Here is a 20,867-nt window from a genome sequence, read left to right on the forward strand (position 1 = left end):
AATTGCTATCAAGATATGAAGAGACTTTCAGCCAGCATAACAAAAAAAGAATCACCAATTGCACCTTTAAATTGATCAAAGGTGACCGTAAAGACATTAATAATGTTGCAAAAGATTTCTATTTTAAAAAATTGCTGTTCTTTTGCACTTTGTTCATTAAAGAATCCTGAAAAAAGTATCAATTTCCACAAAATGGTTAAAAAGGTAATAAATTGTTTTCAACATTGATATAAGAATTATTTCTTAGGCAGCAAATGTAATTAGCATATAAAAATGATTTCTGAAGGATCATCTGACACCGAAAACTGGAGTAATGATGCTGACAATTCAGTTTTTCCATCATAGGAAAAAAATACTTTTTAAAATGGATGAAAATAGAAAACGGTTTCAACTTTTCAATGGCAGTGTAACTATTAAATTGTATAACATTACAGTGAGCTGTTTCAGATCCATTACTTTGGCATTTTTGTCAGTTATTTTTGTAAAAATATATCTCAAGTGCTGAAAATAAAACCAGTCTTTTAAATGTACAGAGTAAAATGTTTAATGGCTTGTTTGGTAACAGAACATAACTTGTATACAAGCAACATGGTGTAACATGTCACTTAATTATGCAAAATAAGAGTTGCTCTGCAACTGATATCTGATATAGACAAAAAGCTCTATAAAGATGAGATTAAGGATCCAAACATATACTTTATAAAAACAAACGGTTCCCATAATATGCATAGCACTCATTCATACGATATTTCTGCATTAAAGTTAGAGGTAATTACACTTGTAATCAGAATAATTGCAAAAAAAAAAAAAAAATGAACCCTTTCCTGAGGTCTTTTGTTTTTAAATGTTCTGTACGCCACCATTCAGCCAGAAAGATGGCCAATTGGCGAATCCATTGTTAAATAATCAGTGGTCTCGGGTTTCTGTTACAAAAAGTCTGAGCATGTGATCATTCAGTGATGAAGTGAACAAACGAGACAGGGAAAGCGCCCTTCCTGGTCGGCTCCCCATCAATGTGGCCCACCTGCAGGAAACGAGGAAGAGCCAATCAAGATCACACATGATTCAGTCAGCTGATCTGTGCATGTACTGTGTAAGTATGGCTTTACACTTACCCACCACTCCTTGTCCTCCTCTCCATCTACTATTATCACCTCTCCTTCAGAGAAGGTCAGTTCATCTGCGTTATCAGCCTTGCAGTTATATATGGCCTTTACCCTCTTAGGTCTCGGTTTCTGAAGCAAATGCAAAGCAAATGTTTTAGTTTTAACACTTACATCACAGCTAAAATATATTATAACAAAATATCAAGTAACATTTATTTTAAAAGAAAGATAGCACAAAAACTTTTCATGTTTGCAGATGCCACTTAGTTTGATATTTTGTAATGCAATTAAATTCCACATTTAATTGTGGCTTAAATGTAAACTTATTTTGGGGAAACTATTTAAAGACTTTTAAATATATATTTTTTATAATAATTAAAAAAATAATCATTTAAAACGTAAAATAAATATAAACTGTCGTTCAGGAATTTGGGTAAGATTTTTTCAAAGAAATGAATGCTTTTGTTCAGCAAGAATACAATACAATTAAATTGATCAGAGGTGACAGTAAAGAGATTTATAATGTTACCAAAGCTTTCTATTTCTAATAAATGCTGTTCTTTTGAACTTCCTATTCATCAAAGAATCCTGAAAAAATGGTTAAACAGTCACTTACAGGTGGGACTGTTCTGGGTTTGGGAGCAGGAACAGGAGCTGGTGCGGAGGCAGATGGCGGCCCGGAGTTTGGAGGAAACCGTTCTATTGGAAATCTCCATTTAGACTTATTTCCATCAGACATATCATTATTTTTTTATATATTTATCATATAAATAAATATTATAATAACCTGTTTTGTCACTTGGTCGGGGGACACTGGGTGGAGCTTTATTTACATTTACATCCTTACTAAATGGACCAACAGGATCCCTGAGAAACACACAGAACAGTGCAGCTGGCATAATGTAGACAATGCTAACAACAGCTGAAATCTCTTTAAAGAAACACAGCATGTGATCAATGTTACTTACCGAGCAGGGGATTTCACTGGTTTGGGGGCAGGGGCTTTTGGCTGTGGGGGTATAGGTGGAGGTGGGGGTTTATTTGAAAATGAAGTGGGCAACACTGGAGCGGGTGGCACTATGGACGCTGGTCTAACTGGGACTTGGGATATAACTGGGGGTGCGGAGGGTGCAGGTGGAACCGGAGGCGCTTGGAGAAGAGTTGCCTTTGGGTCTGGAGGTGGTGGTCTCTTGGCAGCAGGAGGAGGTGGAGGAGCAGGGGGGAGAACTACAGGAGAGACGAGACCTGTTATGCTAATGACTTATGCTTCTGCCTGCAAGAATACAAAACTGTTTGGTTTCGGATCATTGTAGCTGGTTTCTAGTTGGTCTAAGATGGTTTCAATTGGTTGACCAGCCGGTAGATCTGGTAAAGCAACAAACTAGCTACCATGTTTAAAAAAAAAAAAAGTAACCCTGTACAATAAGGTCTCATTAGTTAACATTAGGTTATGCAGAAACTAACATAAATGTGACCCTGGACCACAAAACCAGTCTTATGGGTCAGTTTTTTTAAATTGAGATGTATACATCATCTGAAAGCTGAATAAATAAGCTTTCAATTGATGTATTGTTTGTTAGGATAGGACAACATTTGGCTGAAACACAACTATTGAAGATCTGAGGGTGCAAAAAAAATCTAAACATTCAGAAAATCTCCTTTAAAGTTGTTCATTTATGTTCACGATTGTGCTGCATTCACTCATAAAAAATACATGTTTTATATATTTACGGTAGGAAATTTATAAAATATCTTCATGGAACATGATCTTTATTTAATATCCTAATAATTTTTGGCATAAAAGGAAAATCAATAATTTTGACCCATACAATGTATTGTTGGCTATTGCCTCAAATATACCCGTGCGACTTGTGACTGGTTTTGTGATCCAGGGTCACAAATTAACAATGAACAATATATTTTTACAGCAATTTATTACCCTTTGTTAATGTTAGTTAATAAAAATATTAATGTTAGTTCACAGTGCATTAACTAATGTTCACAGATACAACTTTTGTTCTTAAAAATGTTGTAATGTTGAGATTAACATTAACTATTGTTAATAAATGCAGTAGAAGTATTGTTCATTTTTAGTTTATCTTAATTAAAGTAGTTAAATAATGTTAACAAATAAACCTTTTTTTAAAGTGTTACCAAAAAAACAAAAAACATTTGGGGTCATTAAGATTTTCTTAAAGAAATTAATACTTTTTATTCAGCAAGAACAAATTAAATTGATCAAACTGACAGTAAAGACACTTTTACTGATTTATATTTCAAATAAATGCTTTCTATTCATCAAAGACATGAAAAAAAATGTATTATGGTTTCCATAAAAATATTAAACAGCACCTGTTTTCAACAATGATAATAATAAGAAATGTTCAAAAATCTGCATATTAGAATGATTTCTGAAGGATCATGTGACACTGAGGAGTAATGATGCTGAAAATTCAGCTTTGCCATCACAGGAATAAATTACATTTAAAAAAATATGAACATAGAAAACTGTTATTTGAAATTGTAATAATATCTCACAATGTTACTATTTTATTGTATTTTTGATCAGATAAATGTAGCCTTGATGAACATATGAGTTTTGTATATACTTATATTATTTATATACAGTATCAGGCTGTAGTGAGGTCAGACTCACCATATACTGAGTCGTTCCTTTCTGGATTCTGAGGGTTTAAAGGGTCTGAACATGATCTCTGCCTCGCGACCGTCTCTATTGGAGGACTCCACCCTGACATCACAAACACACATAATATATGCAGTTTATATATGTTTACTTAATCTACATTTGTAGGCAAGCTACAAGAGTTAAACCTATCAGAATTTACTAGCAGAAAATCCTCAACTCACTAGGCCTGAATTGTACTCACCTCTTCCTAAGGTACGAGGGGGTAGAAGAGGAATACCAGGTAAACCCAGTGGCGGCGGGCTAATATCAAGCATGGTGCCGTAAGTCTCGTTGCAGATCATGCTGGGAATAAAAGCCCTCTGCTTGCTATTGACCACGTTAGCCACGTCCCGTGCCAGAGCGCTCATGTTGGGCATCATGGGGCCACTGCCTGGAACAATACAGCTTACTGGACGCTCCTCACGCCTGGGAATGGGAATGGGCTGAAACCCAAAATCAATGACATAAGGATGAGCCAGGCCATACCAATATTCACATTAACATCTAAAGAACATCTGTGGATTGAATAATGATTCAACTATGAATTGTCTATGTCTCACTTTATATGGTCAGATCAAAAACAGATCGAAAAAGGTTTTTCGTGTCAAAAATGTCACACAAAGTGCTCAATATTCCCTGTGTCCAAATACATTTTGATCTTTATATAGAGAACTATATGACATTCACTATGAAGTTAACCGTGAATGAGTCAGTAGTTTTGGACACGGTATATATACACTGTATTGCATATGTTCTGTGTCACATGATCCTTCAGAAATCATTATAATATGCTGATTTGGTGCTCGAGAAACATTTCTTATAAATATCAATGTTAAAAACTGTTGTGCTGCTTAATATTTTTGTGGAAACCTTGATTCCCCCCCCACACACTTTTTTTAATTTTTTTCCATGATTCTTTGATCAATAGAAAGTTCAAAAGAACAGCATTTATTTGAAAAAGTAATTTTTGGTTACATTATAAATGTCTTTACTGTCACTTCTGATCAATTTAATGCATCCTTGCTGAATATACTATTTTTAAAGGGATAGTTCACCCAAAAATGATAATTTACTCACCCTCAAGTTGTTCCAAACCTGTATGAATGTCTTTCTCCTTTTGAACACAAAAGAAGATATTTTGAAGAATGTTGTCAACCAAACAGTTGAAGGACCCCATTGACTATGGAATATCTTTTTTTGTGTTCAGCAGAAGACAGAAATTCATACAGGTTTGGAACAACTTGTGGGTGAGTAAGGGTGAACTATCCCTTTAAAAATAGTATAACTGAATGAAATGTGATCTTTTGAGTAGACGATTAAAAAGCATGTTAACCTTGTCTTCCATCTCATCCTCGCTCTCGTCTAGGTCATCATTATGCAGACGCCAGTCATACTCCACATGCACATGGACATTGAACTTTCCTGTCTGCGCCTGAGTCAGCTGTAAATCACACAACACAGAAGAACACGTTGGAAAGGAATTTGCTTGAACACAATTCTCAGGCAAGGCCAGGAACTTGCTCTCAAGAAAAGAACAGAGCAAAATTAATTTCTGCTGGCATTGCAAACTGCACGCAAGATAACAAATATACACACCAGCTCCTCGCATTTTGAGTGTCTGAGACGCTGCGCCAGATCCAGAGGAGTCTCTCCTGCATCATTAGCTGCAAGAAAAACACATTTATTTTTTCCCCAAAAGAAAAAGAAAACTTTTGTACTTTTCAGACATTTTTTTTTTTTCATTTTCAGACATGACCAAAGAAAAAAATATTTGAACCACTTTTTTATTATTTTTTCATTACAAATGATTTTTATAAAATTATAAACATTATAAAAAAGATTTTTTAAATGCATTTTGTGTATTTGTGTATCAGTTTGAATTCCTGAGGTTAAAGCAGCATATTAAATGAACTCTTACTAATGGTGCCAGATGCTTTTCCCCGCAGTAGCAGCTTCATACATTCACTATTGTCAGTCAAGCAGCAGTAGTGCAGTGCTGTGCTTCCTTTGGCAGTCTGCTTATCTAAATTCCCACTGCATTCACAAACACAGGCACACACATATTGGACATGTAAAATGTCTTCATAATATGTAAAAACCATGTGTTTTTATATAATAGCATAAATACATTCAGCTGCAGTACAGAGCATCAGCAGAGCACCTGTTTTGTACAAGGAAGTCCACAATATGGAGTGAGTTCCGGTCCACCATTCGTACTGCTAGATGTAGCGCCGTCTCACCTGGTTCCTGTAAGTGAAAGGCAGAATTTGATATACATACATACATACATTTATTGATACTGACACAAAACACTGTGGGCCCTATCTTGCACCCAGCGCAATTGACTTTGTACACCGACGCATGTATCATTCCTATTTTGCACCCGCGCACAGCGGACTTTTCCCTCCACAGACGCACGTCGGTAAATTAGGAAATGAACTTGCGCTCCCGGAGGCGGTTCAGCGCAAAGAGGAGGCGTGTTCCGGCGCAAACGTTCCCTGGTGCTATTTTGCAGGTTTAGAAAACAATTCCGCCACTGACCAGGAAAAACCTAGTTTAAAGTCAGTGGCGCGTTGCGCATGTTATTCATATGCTATTTTAAGGGCGCATGCTTGGCCATAATCAATGTAGCGTGTGCACAACGCGCATGGAACAAGCACGCCTGCTCTTAAAGGGAATGGGAGATGATGCTCTGATTGGTTTATTTCACGTTATTTTACATTTACATTTACGCATTTGGCAGACGCTTTTATCCAAAGCGACTTACATTGCATTTCAAGGTACACATTTTCACATTCTTATCAGTTCTTGCTTTCCCTGGGAATCAAGCCCATGACCCTGGCGTTGCAAGCGTCAACGCTCTACTGTTTGAGCTACAGGAAAGCTGTATTGCCCAAACCACACCTATGAATAATGAAGCTACTTCAGACCAACCCATTTTAGATTTGCGTCGGGCGCAAGAGTCATTTATCCCGCCGGTATAATAGCAACAGCGCCCAAGACCCACCCACAAAGTTACTTGCGTTTCGCGCTTGATACTTGCATTTCAGATCGTTAAAATACGGCCCTGTGTGTATTTATTTTGCTAAAAAGATCCGTCTCATAATCATTTGTTCGTGAATTGAACTACACGTATGGTGTTAGATGCTGTTTTTGTGTGCAGCCCGTCAGGAGAACTCAATAAAAAGACAAAGCACAATGACTCTACAACTCACATGTTGGTTAGTCTGATGAATGGTCTCCATCAGGTCCAATCCTTCGGCGTATACCTGGATCAAGGAGAAGATGTCCCGGGACTTTACCGCGTCACACAGTGCATGCAGTCGGGCTGCGTTATCTGCATACTTCCGCTGAGCAAAACGCTTCTCTGTGTATTTGGCTGTGATGAAGTCTTTTCGAACCTGCCTGAAGGACGATTGAGAGAGAAAAAGTCAAGTTATTTATGATGTGTAGACTAAACCTCTTTTAAAAAAAGAAATTTGTGATTTTTTAATTTACAGTTTAAAATAAACAGAGTAAATAATGTTATTTTAAACATGTATAATGAATGAAAAAATTCACAAAGAAAAGAACTGCCAATGAAACTGATCACATGTCTCACATGTCACTTGAAGGGTTGGGTTTGGGAATCTCCTCTGCTGATAGGTTTGCCTCCATGATTTCGTTAAATCCAGCATTGCCTATGCTGTTAGCAAGCTGCAACACATTTAATACCGTCACAACCTATATGTTTGCAATTTCTGCCAAACAAGTACCAAGTTCTAACAAGAATTTACCAAGAGTTCAGACGTGCCCAAGACATCCAGTGTCAGAGACTGTATTCTGGAGTAGTGGACCCCCATTTCCCTATGGATTCCAGAGCATTCTATGCAAATCAACACACCCAGGTTCGTGGAGAGCCATGTTGGATCTGCAGTGACAACAAGTGAAAAGCCGCAGACGTATCATCAAAACTCTGATCTAAATAACAATAAAACAAGTTCTACTGGGATGACTAAGTTTCATACAATGTACAAAGAGAAGTTGAAAGGCCAGATGCAAAACAGGAAGCACAGGGTGTAGATTTTCTTTTCTTTTTTACAAGCTGAGGCAATAATCACAGCCTCTATTTGAGTTTGTGCAAATCAAGCGGAAAACAACAAAAACAATTCAGCAACTTATTTGATTCAGCCATCATTTACATCCTTACATGTTTTGCATGCCTTAAATGTTAAATGATGCTGTTTGTGAATAAATCAATTATAGTTGTATTATTTTAGCATTTAGTTTAAATCTTTCTGTTAATCCTGCCACCCTAATAAAAGGCCTCATTGTTTTGTTTTGTTTTGTTTTGTGCATGATAAATACAACTGCAAAAATAAGTGATATCTAATAGTTATATACACTACATTTCAAAAGTTTTGGAAAAAAGTCTCTTATGCTTACTAAGGCTGCAATGTTGAAAATAGTTGTGCTGCTTAATATTTTTGTGGAAACAGTGAAACATTTTTTTCAGACCCCAAACTTTGGAACGGTAATGTATATATTTTCAAATTCAAATATATATTTAAATTCATGCTTACAAAAAGCATTGCTGCGCTTCAGAAGGCCTTTATTAACCCCCTGGAGCCGTATGGATTACTCTAATGATGGATGGATGTGCTTTTTGGAGCTTTAAAAATTTAGGCACTATTCACTCCCATTATAAAGCTTGGAAGCTGATATTTTTTTAAATAACTCTGATTGTGTTCGGCTGAAAGAAGAATATACATCATATAAATATAGGTCATATACACCTAGGATTGAGGTTGAGTAAGTTATGGGATAATTTTCAGTTTTGGGTGAACTATTCCTTTAACCACTAGGTTACATCACTCCTATATTGCTTACCGGAAGCTCCACAGTCACAGCACACATCGTTGCCACTCATCTTCTTCACCTCTCCCACAATAGCCTTAGTCAGCTCCCGTACAATGTTGTTCTCACACTCGTTCTGATCATCCTTAAAGGCGTTGTTCAGGGCCTCCTCTTTACTATTCTGGAGCACAGACACCCATCTGAAATAGAGAGATACAGATGAAAAGATAGAGGTGATGGGACATAATAATTACATTCCACATGATATTCACAATATATATCATGTGATATATATATATATATTGTGTAAAATCTCTACCATGTAAAATCATCATATGAGCACACACACTCACATTTGACACTCTGCCTCGTCCTCTGCCTGGAAGTGATACGTTCTGTCATCTAGAAGATGGAAGAGAACAGTGAGCGAATAAAGATGATCAACCTACCATATGAGCCATGCCAGACTCTGAGAATACCGGCTCTGTATTTATGACTGTATTGTGCTGTGACTGTGCTAGTATATTACGGGATATAAGATCAAAGCATTTTTTTTCATCTGGGTTACGCTTCACTTGGCAGGTTAAGAGGTTCAGGTTTGCTGGCGGTGTGTTGGCCTGCAAGAAAACGAGAGATTGAGCAAGAGAGAAAGAAAAAATACAGGAAAATTTAGGATTTATTACCATCTAAAATGACATGAATATTAATAAACTGATATTATATAATACATTTAATACAAATATTTTTGTATTCTTCACAAATTCTATTAAAATTATAATATATTCTTATTATAGATATATATCTAATTATATTTATTAAAATTATATACATTTTAATATTAATATATATTTCATTAATATGTTTACATATAATAATATAAATATATAATATAAATATAATTATAATCTGTATAAAAATAGCTTTTAATACATGAACAAACTATATTACATTATATAGTCATTGGCAGATCCTTAGGGGGGAAAAATATTAATTGTTACTTAAATATCTTAAAAACACCCATGAAGAGAAAGGAATCATTCCTCTAGGATGTTAAAAGATGTATTCTATAGCAATAAATGAGTAAACATGATATATGCAATTTGGATATTCTGATATGCATCTACAGAGTTATTTTCTCAAATTATGTCATTAAGTGGTATTTAAGATTATGTTCTTTTTCAACACATTTTTGGTCTCAAACTCATATGTTTCTCCTTCATTCAATCTGCTGTAAAATGGTGGCGGCAACCTTGTAAAACTAAAACATCATTCTGAAAGGAGAAACAGAGAGCCTGTTTTGTTCCCCTACCGTTCCATGAGAAATAGTCAATAATCCATTTTTCACAGAGCACTTCCTTTTCTGCCAAACCTTCCTCAGTCTGTAATATCGAGAAAAGCCTTCATCACACAAACTTTACAGAACATTCAATGACCTAACAAAAAGTTCTCAATGCATGTGAATATCATTAAAGCACCAGACGAACTCACCCCTCGCTGCGTTTGAGAAGCATCCCAGAGCGCTCAGTGCCGTGAGCTTTATTGCCCTGCAGTTGGTGAAGACTATAGCCAGCATTCTGCTTTGCCTGAATGTCCTTTCACCATACAAACAAACAAAACAACAAGAGTTACCACAGAAATGAAGCAATCTTCCTATCAATCATAGTTTCCAGTCATTTGGAGATGGCTCACCTCTTTACACTCTGACTGCAGGGCAGATTTGAGAGTATCTTTCAGCTGCATCAGCTGTTTCCTTTCTGCATCTTGTGTCTGCTTGTTCTGCGATTAACACACACAAATCATAACAAAACCATGAAATCAACTTTTTTTTGTCTTAAACAAAAAAATACACCTTTAAAAGAGCAGACAGCAATATCAAAAAACGCACTGCGGTCAAGTCCGTGGCAAGTTTTTCCATGTAAGGTTTTAGATTGTCCACAACTTTTATCCCATCCTGAAAGAAACTGTGGAGAAAAATGAAATATGATGTCAAAATACTCATTTAAAAATGAAACATATTGTTACTGGGACATATAGGCCTGGTTTCACAGACAGATTAGGCCTTAAATTCTATATAAGTAGCCATATAAACATGCCTGAAAAACACATTACTGGTGTGCATCTTGAGACAAAACAGTTGCTTTCAGTTTTAGTCCTGGACTAGGCTTAAGCCTTGTCTGTGAAACCAAGCAATACTATAAAATAATATTATAAATAAACATACTTGCACTGAGCATGAAAGTATTTGATGAGGTTTTGGAGCAGGTCAACCCCCTTCTTGACTTTAATTTCATTCACTTTAATGAGATACTGCAAAACAAAGCACATCAAACACTTCAGCACAAAACAATCATTTCAATTGCTTTCTATCAGACCATAAGCTATAAAATAATTTCTAAAGTCATGAAAATATATGATGATATTGGCTGACAAGTTTAGTTACAACTTGTATGGATTGCATTATTGTATGTACAGCTGTACTATTGCTCTGCTAATCTTCACACTCTGCTCTTACTGATGGAATTATCATTATAGACTTACTAGTCATGGAATGGGAAACGTGACATTAACCTATTAACGGGGTTTCTGTGTTCATATATTTAATAAAGGTTGATAATTAAAACCCCGTTTCCTTCAATCTTATTTTTGTATTTGTATTTGCACTTGATTTTTTTGGTTCAAATCTGCTATCTGTATGACTTTATTGGCGCCGGCGCAACATTAGGTTTAAGAGCTTTTCAGTTCTTCAGGAAACCTTCAGACAGTGTTTCGCTTCAGTTTGAAACCAGATAAGCTTCACATGCTTGTCTTCCGTCTCAAAAATTTGCCATACATTGAGTACGCAACAAGTAAAAATGCATGTGCCTTGTGTTTATCAGTATCCTTATGTTTGTTGGGTAAAAAAGAAAAACTATATAAACAAAGTAAAAATTAATTTGACTGATAACTACTACATATATATGACCACATTCCTTACTTCACACATCTGAAGCTGAAAGAGGCGTCTCTCTTTCTCCATCTCTTCCGCAATCTCCCCTCCGCTGATCTCTGTTCTGATCAGACCGTGCTGTTTGGCATGTTCCCGTTTTTCTTTCTCAATCTTGCTCCTGTGAACAAGTTTAGTGCGTTGGCAGGAAAAAACATTAGTCTTTCATTAATGCCTCATAATGCTCAGAATGCACAAGCGAACCATAAATGCTGGTGCTGATGTTTACTTAAGGTATGGCCCCAAATTGCGATAAGCTCTTCAGCTATATGCTACAGTCTAATGAATTACGCTCAAACATCTGAAATGAATAAACCTCCCCTTCCTCTGCATAGTGGATCAAAATAAACTGATCTACAATCATTAAAACTCTGCAGGAATGTGATTCTTTTCATGCATCAGGTACTGGAATATTTAAAAGAACATAACAAGAGTGTTTAAGGCTCAAGTTTAAATTATAAGTGTAATTATTACTTGTTTATATTTTTTTCTGAGATATTAAGAGGTTAATAGGTGCTTACAGTTTAGTTTCGTAATCCTTCCATGCTTTATCAAAAGGCTTTTTCAAATCCTGCAAAACAAACGAGAACACAGTTAACATGATAATCTTAAAGAGTCTTAAAGGTCAAATAATTCAATACACACTTAAGCAAACCACCATGCTCACTGTATTTATATGAAAGATGTTTATGCATATATACATGAAAGTTTGGTTCATTACAGTTTTTCACAATTGCTAAGACGCTAAACCCTATTCTCTGAACCAAATTCTCAATAGCCTAAACCAATTTGTCGAATTTGCACTCTTTCTGCCAAACGTTAAACAAGTTCAGGCAGTTAGACACTGTTTGCAAGTCTCATGCACTCTTTGTTGCAAAGCGCTTTGCAACACAATCTGTGTTGCAAAGCGCTAAACACAGGCAGACAATAGATGGAAACAATCTGAGAGGGAGAGGAGGAAGAGGATGAGGAAGATGAGGAAGAGGATGAGGACGAGGAAGAGCAAGATGCGGAGAGTGTTGTCAAGACTGGATCTGGCACACAAGGGGTTTTTCCTTTTGCCTGGCAAGAGACAACATTGCCTGTGATGTGGACAAAGTCCTCAACAATATTGATTTCTTAATTACTAAAACACTAAACCCATTCTCTTTATATATATATATATATTTCCACATCATTGCATACCCCTTTTACTCCTTTGAGGTCTCCCTTCAGCAGGCTGTCTAGTGGGAAAGTGATGATGTTATTCATGTTCTGCAGCTGTGGGCACAAAATGATATATGAGGAGATTCAAAATGAAGTGTTAAAACACTAAATGTGTGAAAACACTCTGCATGTAAACCCACAGTGTCTCATGAAATGATCTACAGTATATGAATGTCGGAGACTAGCTCACCAAGTTCTTCAAGAGACCAGTGAGCTCTTTGGTGAAACTAGCAAATTTGAGGAAGTAACCGGACATATCAGGATCGTCTTTGTACACAGAAGTATCTGTAAACCTCTCCAGTGCCTGGATGTACTGCTCCTCGTTCTCTACGTGAGCTGGAGACACACAGAAACAGTCTGTTCATTTACCTTCCACATATATTTATTATATACAAATGTTTGCTTGATGATCAAGGATACTTCATGCATTTTCCAAAATGTTGCCTTATGAAGCTCATTTGTTTTGCTTGACCTTATCACAGTGTTTCATGAGGGCATGAGCAAACTCTTGTCACGTGGGCCTTTTTCATTCCTACCGCTTGCAAAAGAACATACTTCCTAGTTTTTGACCAGAGTACTGTAGAAAATAGCGTAGTAACCACTCCCCGGTCCTGTGCTGTACAGCAGAAGGCCAACAGGCTGTTTAAGATCTGGTTTAATATAAAGAAGAAACAGTGTGCTAACAAAGTCTCTTCCTTCACTAGAGGCATTTACTAAGAAGGAATTACCACTGATTTAATATTTATTCTTAAATGATTTTATAAATGAGTTTTGTGTGTCTTTTATTTCTTTCTCTTCATCATGGCTATGTAAAGCACTTTGAAATGTCACTGTGTATAGAATGGGCTGTATAAATAAACTTGCACTGCCTTGGCTTGTTTAGCATTTGATTAAAAATATAACACTATGCAAATTTGGAAGAGCTGCAAACGTGTCCAAAAGTCTGAGCTGAACATGACTTGCACAATCTATGTGCTAAAAGAAAAAAAGAAGAGTTTGGATTAAAAAATATGACATTGTTTTTAACTGGACTGCAAGTGGATAGCGAATAAGCAGGTTCTTGTGCTGAATACAAGCGTTTCAACTCTTTTCAGAATTTGACCCATTTTACACCACATCAGAGGGCCCTAATTTTGATATCCGTGTATTATTTATATATGTGTATTATATTTGAATATTTTTTTTTACTTTTCATCTTCATTTTAGTTCAAGATTTAGTAATGTTTTATCTTTTGTCATTTTATTAGTTTTAGTTTATATATATATCTCCACCGATCACTCAAGCTTAAAGGTGCTCTAAGCAGTGTCACGCGTTTTTTAGGCCAAAACATTTTTTGTCACATACAGCAAACATCTCCTCACCATCCGCTCGCTGCCTGTCCCCTGAACACACTGTAAAAAAACGCGGTCTCTGTAGACAGCCCAGGCTCCACAAACGGCAACAAAAACAAACTGGCCCAGCCTGGACCATGAAACATAACAAACAGTGTTCCAGCCAATAACCGACAAGAATGATTTGGGGGTGGGGTTTGGGGGGGTTAGTGCGCAGATGAGGAGGAGGGAGGGTCTAGCTAGCCTCCGTTTTGTTTGACAATACTTCGAACGTCAACAAGAAGTGATGTCACCCAACATCACTTAGAGCACCTTTAATCACATTTTTGCACAAAAAGAGTTGACAGACTTGTGGCCTAAAATCTATTAATTTAATTTATTTTTATTTCAGTTTTAGTCGTTTTAGTACTTCAACTAAAAAACTTTTTCCAGTTAGTTGCAAAGGCAACATATTTTAAGTTGAAGTTTTTCATCTAATATTTATATTTTATTTTATTTCAGCTTTATTTAAATGAACAAAAAAACATTTTTAACCATTTTAGTTTAGTTTTCTTATGGTTGGACGGTAAAAGATGTTCTGCCCAAACTGTCAAACTCACATCATCAGAGAAGAAGAATCACTGAATATTTTCAGATTTTGATTATAATGACGAACTAATTATTTTCTGCGGTTTAATTGTTCATCACAAGAGAAGTAACGTGCGCGCTAACAAAGTAAATAGTAAAAGAAAGAGAGAGAGGGGAAATAAGCAGGTTCCTGCTAGAACAGGTATCGGTGTTCCTGGTAAGAATGAGAGGAATGTGTGAGGTAGAGCACAAAACCTGCTCACTACTAGAGTAACAATGACCTGAATCACCCTGTATATGAAACCAAAAGCTTTGTCCTTGCTATTGTTATCATATGATATTGTTTAGATACATAGGGTTACCAGAACAATAGCACACTTGTCTATACGTTCAAAAACTAAACTGGTGAGCTTATTGGTGCAAAGTTATTGATTAAAGCTCAGAGGCAAATGGTCATTTTTGTAATCAGAAATGGTCTTTTCACTATAGAAATGAATCAGAAGTGCCGCAAATTGATTCATATCTGTCGCGCAATTGTCTGTGACTTCTCTTATAAAACAGCTCGACTCTCGACAGCTTGACGAGCAGTCGACTCATTAAATGATAAGCAGTTTATTCAGCGTAGTGAAGCCTCTCATACAGTACATTAAAAACACGACCTCTGGTCTCCTTCCCTGCATACCGCAGCGTTTAGTAGGCATTACGCTTTTTTTGCTAACCTTGCAGGATTGCCTTGAAGTGGCTTTGTTTGTAATACTCACTCAGACCAGAGCTGTTTATGGCCTTGACTGACTTCTTCATTTTGTGCAGTACACTGCGGTCCAGATCCAAAGCCTGCAAAACAACACGAAACATGCTAAAAGGGATTTTCTGGGAGGTTCTGAATACACACAGAATGATAATTATGTGAAGAAAAAAAATGCATAAGACAAATTGGTTTATTTCCACAATAAGGAATAAACCGCATCAATAATGAGCTGCATGCATCTTTACTTAAAGGCCCTGAAATGTATTACAACGCTTTAAAATGGTGCATATTCTATTGCCTAATAAGCACAACCAACACATTGTTCTGCATAAAGAAGGTCACACTATAATAACAAATAGCTTGTAACCCAGTTTTGTAAAGTGTGGTTTATACTTCCCTCTCACTCACACACACGACACAAAGCTTTTACATCCAGACGTACTCAGACAGCCTGTAATTTAGCCACCCATCACTCATGCTGAATCACACGCTGGGAATTATGCACGAAAAGAGCCGAGTGAAGTAGACAGACTTGTGGCCTAAAATCTGTTTATGCAGGAGTCATGTCTGGTACGACACCAAGACAAAACCTTCTGACGAGGGATAAGCCTGGTGTGTCTGCCAAAGCTGACAACACTCTTTACCCACTTTCACCCACTTTCACAGTCTACACTGAGCATAAAGAGCATTTAACCATCAATGACATTTAATACCGTTCAAAAATGTGGCATCAGTAAGAAGATATTTTTTATAGATTCTTTTATAGAAATTAATACTTTCTTGAACACATTAAATTGATAAAAAGTGACAGTGAATACAATTTTAATGTAACAAAAGATTTCTATCTCAAATAAATTGTGTTCTTTTGAACTTTTGAACGACACAACTTTTAGCAGTAGTGTAAATCTATTTAATAAGTTAGTAATATTTTGAAATGGTAACATTTTATCTAAAATACAGAGAAAATATGGATACTGTCTATAAATATTTTACGTATCAAATCTTATAACATACTCCAATCAAAATAAAAAGTGTTTCCATATTTAATTGGACTTAAGTATTTTAAAAGTAAAATTTCTTAGTTTTAGAAATGGACTGAAGAAATCAACATTCATACACAAACTGTAAAATAAACAGTTTAACCAAAGTTTTATTAATGTGGAGATGTCTTTTCACAAGAAGGACGAATGATTGTAGTTATTCTTTTGATACGAAATTATCATTGGCTATACAAGTTCAACATGGACTTTATTTTGATCTGCTTGTGTAAGTTCAGTAAAATGGACAGAAATAGGAAAGACTGTCAAGATGACCTGCAAAAAATGCATTTGGTACTTTTAAAGATACATGAAATAATAAAATAAAAAAATGTCCTTGGGAATGTAACTAAACAACTTAGTTTCAATACTAAATAAATACTCCTACAAATATTCAAGTATAACAATGAAGTATAAAAATTACAATAGAATACAATAAGAACAATAGTAGCCTACTACTATACACCCATATTTACATAGGTTGTGATGTCTGTTCAGGTGCGACACTGCGCCGAAATTGGCCTTGAGTATCAGAACAGTACACCGGTTTACAAAAGACAGAGAGTGACCAGCAGGGCTGCATACACAGAAAGAAAAAATGGAGAGTAGACATGTATGTGCGAGAAAGAGACTAGACGGGACAAGCTGGGACAAGAAGTGGGGCAGCCATCCCGCCTTAGCCTTAAGGAATGAGAAAAGATGAAGGGAAAGAGAGAGAGAACAGAAAAGGCGAGAAAGAGATGGGAGATATTAGCTGCACTGGGGCTTTCATCAAAGGCAAGTCTCAGCAGGACACCATGCACAGAGATGGAAGAACCGGAAACAACCAGAAAAAGTATACTAACTGCCAATTTTATGGCATGCTACATATCCTCATGCTACACAGAAACAGCATATCCAAATATTTGAGGGGTTTGACTAAATAACCCTAGCATGTCTAAACATACATGTGGTGGCTGCTTTGTCTAGATGAGCAAACTTATGCATAAATGCATAAATAAAACAAATTTGCACAAGATCCTGGTCCAGAGTATACATAAACCATGAACATGTGTTTACCTCAGTTACTTCCTCCATTAAGGCTAAATGCAAATGGGGTAGTGTCAAAGGCCAACTCATAAAGAGAGTCTCCCTCTACGTATCCCGGTCACATGAAGACGCCAGTTCCTCCCGGCGCAGTAAATTTTACTCATGCCTGCTTTTAAAAAATCACATTGAAATGAAGAATCTCCTTTATGAAGAGATTTGTTTGAGAGGAGTCAAAATCAACATGCTGATTCTTCGTCATCAGTAATGACTGACACTTTCCCCCTTTCATCAGAGGTCAATATCCTAAGTTCAAGTTTGGAGTCAGAATGCAGTATCTCACTAAAAGAAGAAGAGCTGTGGAGCTTCTCTAAAAAATGCTGGGTTGTTTTAACCAAATTTGGGTCAAATATGGACAAACCCAAATGTTGGGTTAAAAATGTAATAAAAAAATTTAACCCAACGGCTGGGTTTGTCCATATTTGACCCAAAGTTGGGTTGAAACAACCCAGCAGTTTTTAGACATCGGTAAAGATTTTTTCAACCATTAAAACAGGCTGACAGAGTTCAGAACGATTCTCACAAACTAAGCACTTTTATATTTCCGTTGAAGAATTTTCAAACTATAATGGAAAACTTTACAAGAACTGTTTTAGTAAGTACAGAACACATACATAGTTGTTTCCATTCTAGAAATAAGTATATATACAAAGCGAATACATACGTTTTTTTTTATTCTAATTCTACCTCATCTAACTATTAAAATGTATGTAAACCAGTTACTGATTTTACCACATAAAAACACATAGGTTATCTGGCATGATGTTATTACAGTGTAAGTTCAACATTTCTATTTATAAAACAAATATGATTTACAGTACCCATCATGTGGACTAATACTAATAAATGGTATCATGCAGGTCGACCCTTGCACACTACAAAATAAAATCCAACTTCCAAATCATTTTAAAAGATTGAACTATGAAATGTTAGCATTACATAAAAATGTAAGTCCATTTTAGTCAATTTAGCTCAAGCAACTTAAAATATTACACAGCAATAACATACAATGTCAAGTTTGGTGGTGAGGGTCCAATTAAAAAGCTGCTGTTTGATCACTGATCACTTGAATAATTTGTTTTTAGTCAAAGGATGGGGACTTATGATAACATAGGCTAAATATTTGTTATTCAGAATTAATAGATGTTTTTTGCTCTATTTAGTGTTATATCACCGTTTGAGAGATTAATGTTCAATTCAGTGAAATTCCTTCCATTTCAAGGAGTATGAACAACTTGTTTTGGTGAATAAGTAACTCCACATAACTTCTTCAGCTAGCTCAAGAAACCAATACACAAGTTAGACAAAGAATAAATAGTTATACATCACTATTACTGTCTGTAAAGTGAATGCTCAGCTTAACTTAATATGCAAGCTTAGTGAAATTGGATCAACTAGTAAAAACAGTGTGTTTATAAAGCGTATTATGTTTGATGAAAGCCCAGACCACCTTTAATTGTTTAGTTGATGCAGGCTAATTTTCACGATAAGTTGAGTATACTCAAAATTCTCCTTAGCTAGTTATCTTAAGGTGTTGAGTTTTCTCAACTTCATTTTTTTTTTTTTTTTTTTTTACAGTGTTTTATGGCAGAACCAGTGTGGCACAATCATGGTACTTACATATTTAGTATATTGTCACCTTCCTAAAATAATTGCCTAAGTCATTTTTTGACAAAAATGATTTTTTTGCATGTCATCTCCTCATGATGCTGGCCACCTCTGGTAAAATCCCCACATCCTCAGTTGAACAGATCATGCAGTTCTACCCCTATAGTGTAATGGCCTATGTCAAGAGTGTGACTTAGGCCGTTTTATTTGGCCTAAGTCAAAAGATTTTACAAGCAATTTTAAAATTTTAAAAGGCAATTTTACAAGCTTTTCAAGATGGGAGCTGCATCAAGAAGAACGAACCTCTTAAGTTGTTTTTCATTTTTTGTGTTTTCTGAGAAACCTGAAAAATGACTTAGGCAATTATTTTAGGAAGGTGACGATATTCAATTATTGGTTCCGTTTTTGTATTTTCCGAGAAACCTGAAAAAATGACTTAGGCAATTATTTTAGGAAGGTGACGAGAACTCCAAGGAACTGTTTTAGATATGTGTCCATACCAATGCCAATGCCAATTTCTTTATTTTTATTAGTGGGATCTTGTGAATAGTGTTAAATGTTTATCATTCATCAACCATATTTTTATATTTGTCTCATTTCTGTAATATCTGTAGGCCTAGCCTATTTGTTAATGACAGCTCTGTTACCTCAGACAAGCACAGGCCTTTTTAAATGGGTGCATACAATCAGCCATATGCATTCATTAATAACAAATCAATCACTGTTATGGTAAATATATGTATATATCTGGACCATTATGTGAACACTGTATTACTGACTTTGAGACGAAAACTTAAATAAGTTAAGAGTGATGTCAACATAACAGACTAGTAGTCCGTTTATTTCATAACTCTGCGATAAGAAGAGAAAGCTGAGCATGGGCGAGGTTCACTTCCAACAGCTGGGATACGTTGAGCTTTAGTGCTACAAGAAGGAAGTCATTTTCCATGCTGCTTTTGTAATATAGGCTATTTTATAGTATATAGCTACTAAAGGAAACCTATAATCTGGGGTTAGACCGCAGAATTTCTATAATAGATACAGTTTAGAATTGTGTATTGTGCACTTCGCTTTAGTATGTCAGTTGTTATACGGTACTGACAACTGTAAAGGTGCCTTACCTCTTCCAAAGTGGCAACTGTATTCCTACAGTGGAGCATGCGTGAGAAGAACACTGATGTTGTTGGCGCTTTATAGTCCTCATTGGTAATGTCCATAAACTCCGGAACTGTCAGTTGATCAGGCATGATTATTCCCTTTAAATCAACACTACATCCAAGACAAGAAACATAAAGTTTGTTTAAAGTTGCACTTTACTAAAAGACCGCACAAAACCCGAATCAAAATCAGTCCGTATCAGTCATTCCTTAAAGTATTCGATTTAAAAAGTTCCGCTTTAAGTCCAAAATGATTAAAAAGAAAAAGAGGCAATGAGAAGTAAATTCGTCTTTGAACAGGAGAGTTGAACAGCTCCATCACACGCGCAGCTGACCAGAACAACACTTCTGGATTTCACCCATCCTACCTGTACAGTAGAAGTTCAAGTTACATGATTTGTAGGCGGAACCACATCGCCCGTCAATCATTTCCAATCCGCCAATGAAAGAGAACCTCCCGAAGTTGCTGTCCAATTACAGTTGAGGGACGTAACCTAAATCTAAAAACCTGAAGA

The 20,867-nt window shown here is 36.0% G+C and overlaps 1 protein-coding gene across 1 annotated transcript; it reads right to left on the minus strand.

Annotated features, from left to right (window-relative positions):
- Nucleotides 1-528: 528 nt before the first annotated feature.
- Nucleotides 529-20,737, minus strand: asap2b (ArfGAP with SH3 domain, ankyrin repeat and PH domain 2b). The gene is made up of 28 exons (XM_084091198.1): nucleotides 20,317-20,737; nucleotides 15,478-15,550; nucleotides 13,008-13,153; nucleotides 12,797-12,871; nucleotides 12,133-12,182; nucleotides 11,603-11,732; nucleotides 10,850-10,935; nucleotides 10,514-10,589; nucleotides 10,318-10,404; nucleotides 10,117-10,220; nucleotides 9,938-10,007; nucleotides 9,158-9,245; nucleotides 8,982-9,030; nucleotides 8,662-8,828; nucleotides 7,569-7,702; nucleotides 7,394-7,488; nucleotides 7,008-7,197; nucleotides 5,954-6,039; nucleotides 5,711-5,826; nucleotides 5,389-5,456; nucleotides 5,126-5,233; nucleotides 3,995-4,235; nucleotides 3,763-3,855; nucleotides 2,075-2,333; nucleotides 1,894-1,973; nucleotides 1,723-1,805; nucleotides 1,116-1,235; nucleotides 529-1,024 (listed from the first exon to the last, which is right to left on the minus strand). Exons 1-28 carry the CDS (start codon nucleotides 20,440-20,442, stop codon nucleotides 950-952), a joined length of 3,075 nt encoding a protein of 1,024 aa, XP_083947324.1. The 5' UTR covers nucleotides 20,443-20,737; the 3' UTR covers nucleotides 529-949.
- Nucleotides 20,738-20,867: the final 130 nt, after the last annotated feature.

Source organism: Abramis brama, assembly GCF_963993115.1.
Source record: "Abramis brama genome assembly, chromosome: 18".
In the NCBI taxonomy this organism is placed as follows: Eukaryota; Metazoa; Chordata; class Actinopteri; order Cypriniformes; family Leuciscidae; genus Abramis; species Abramis brama.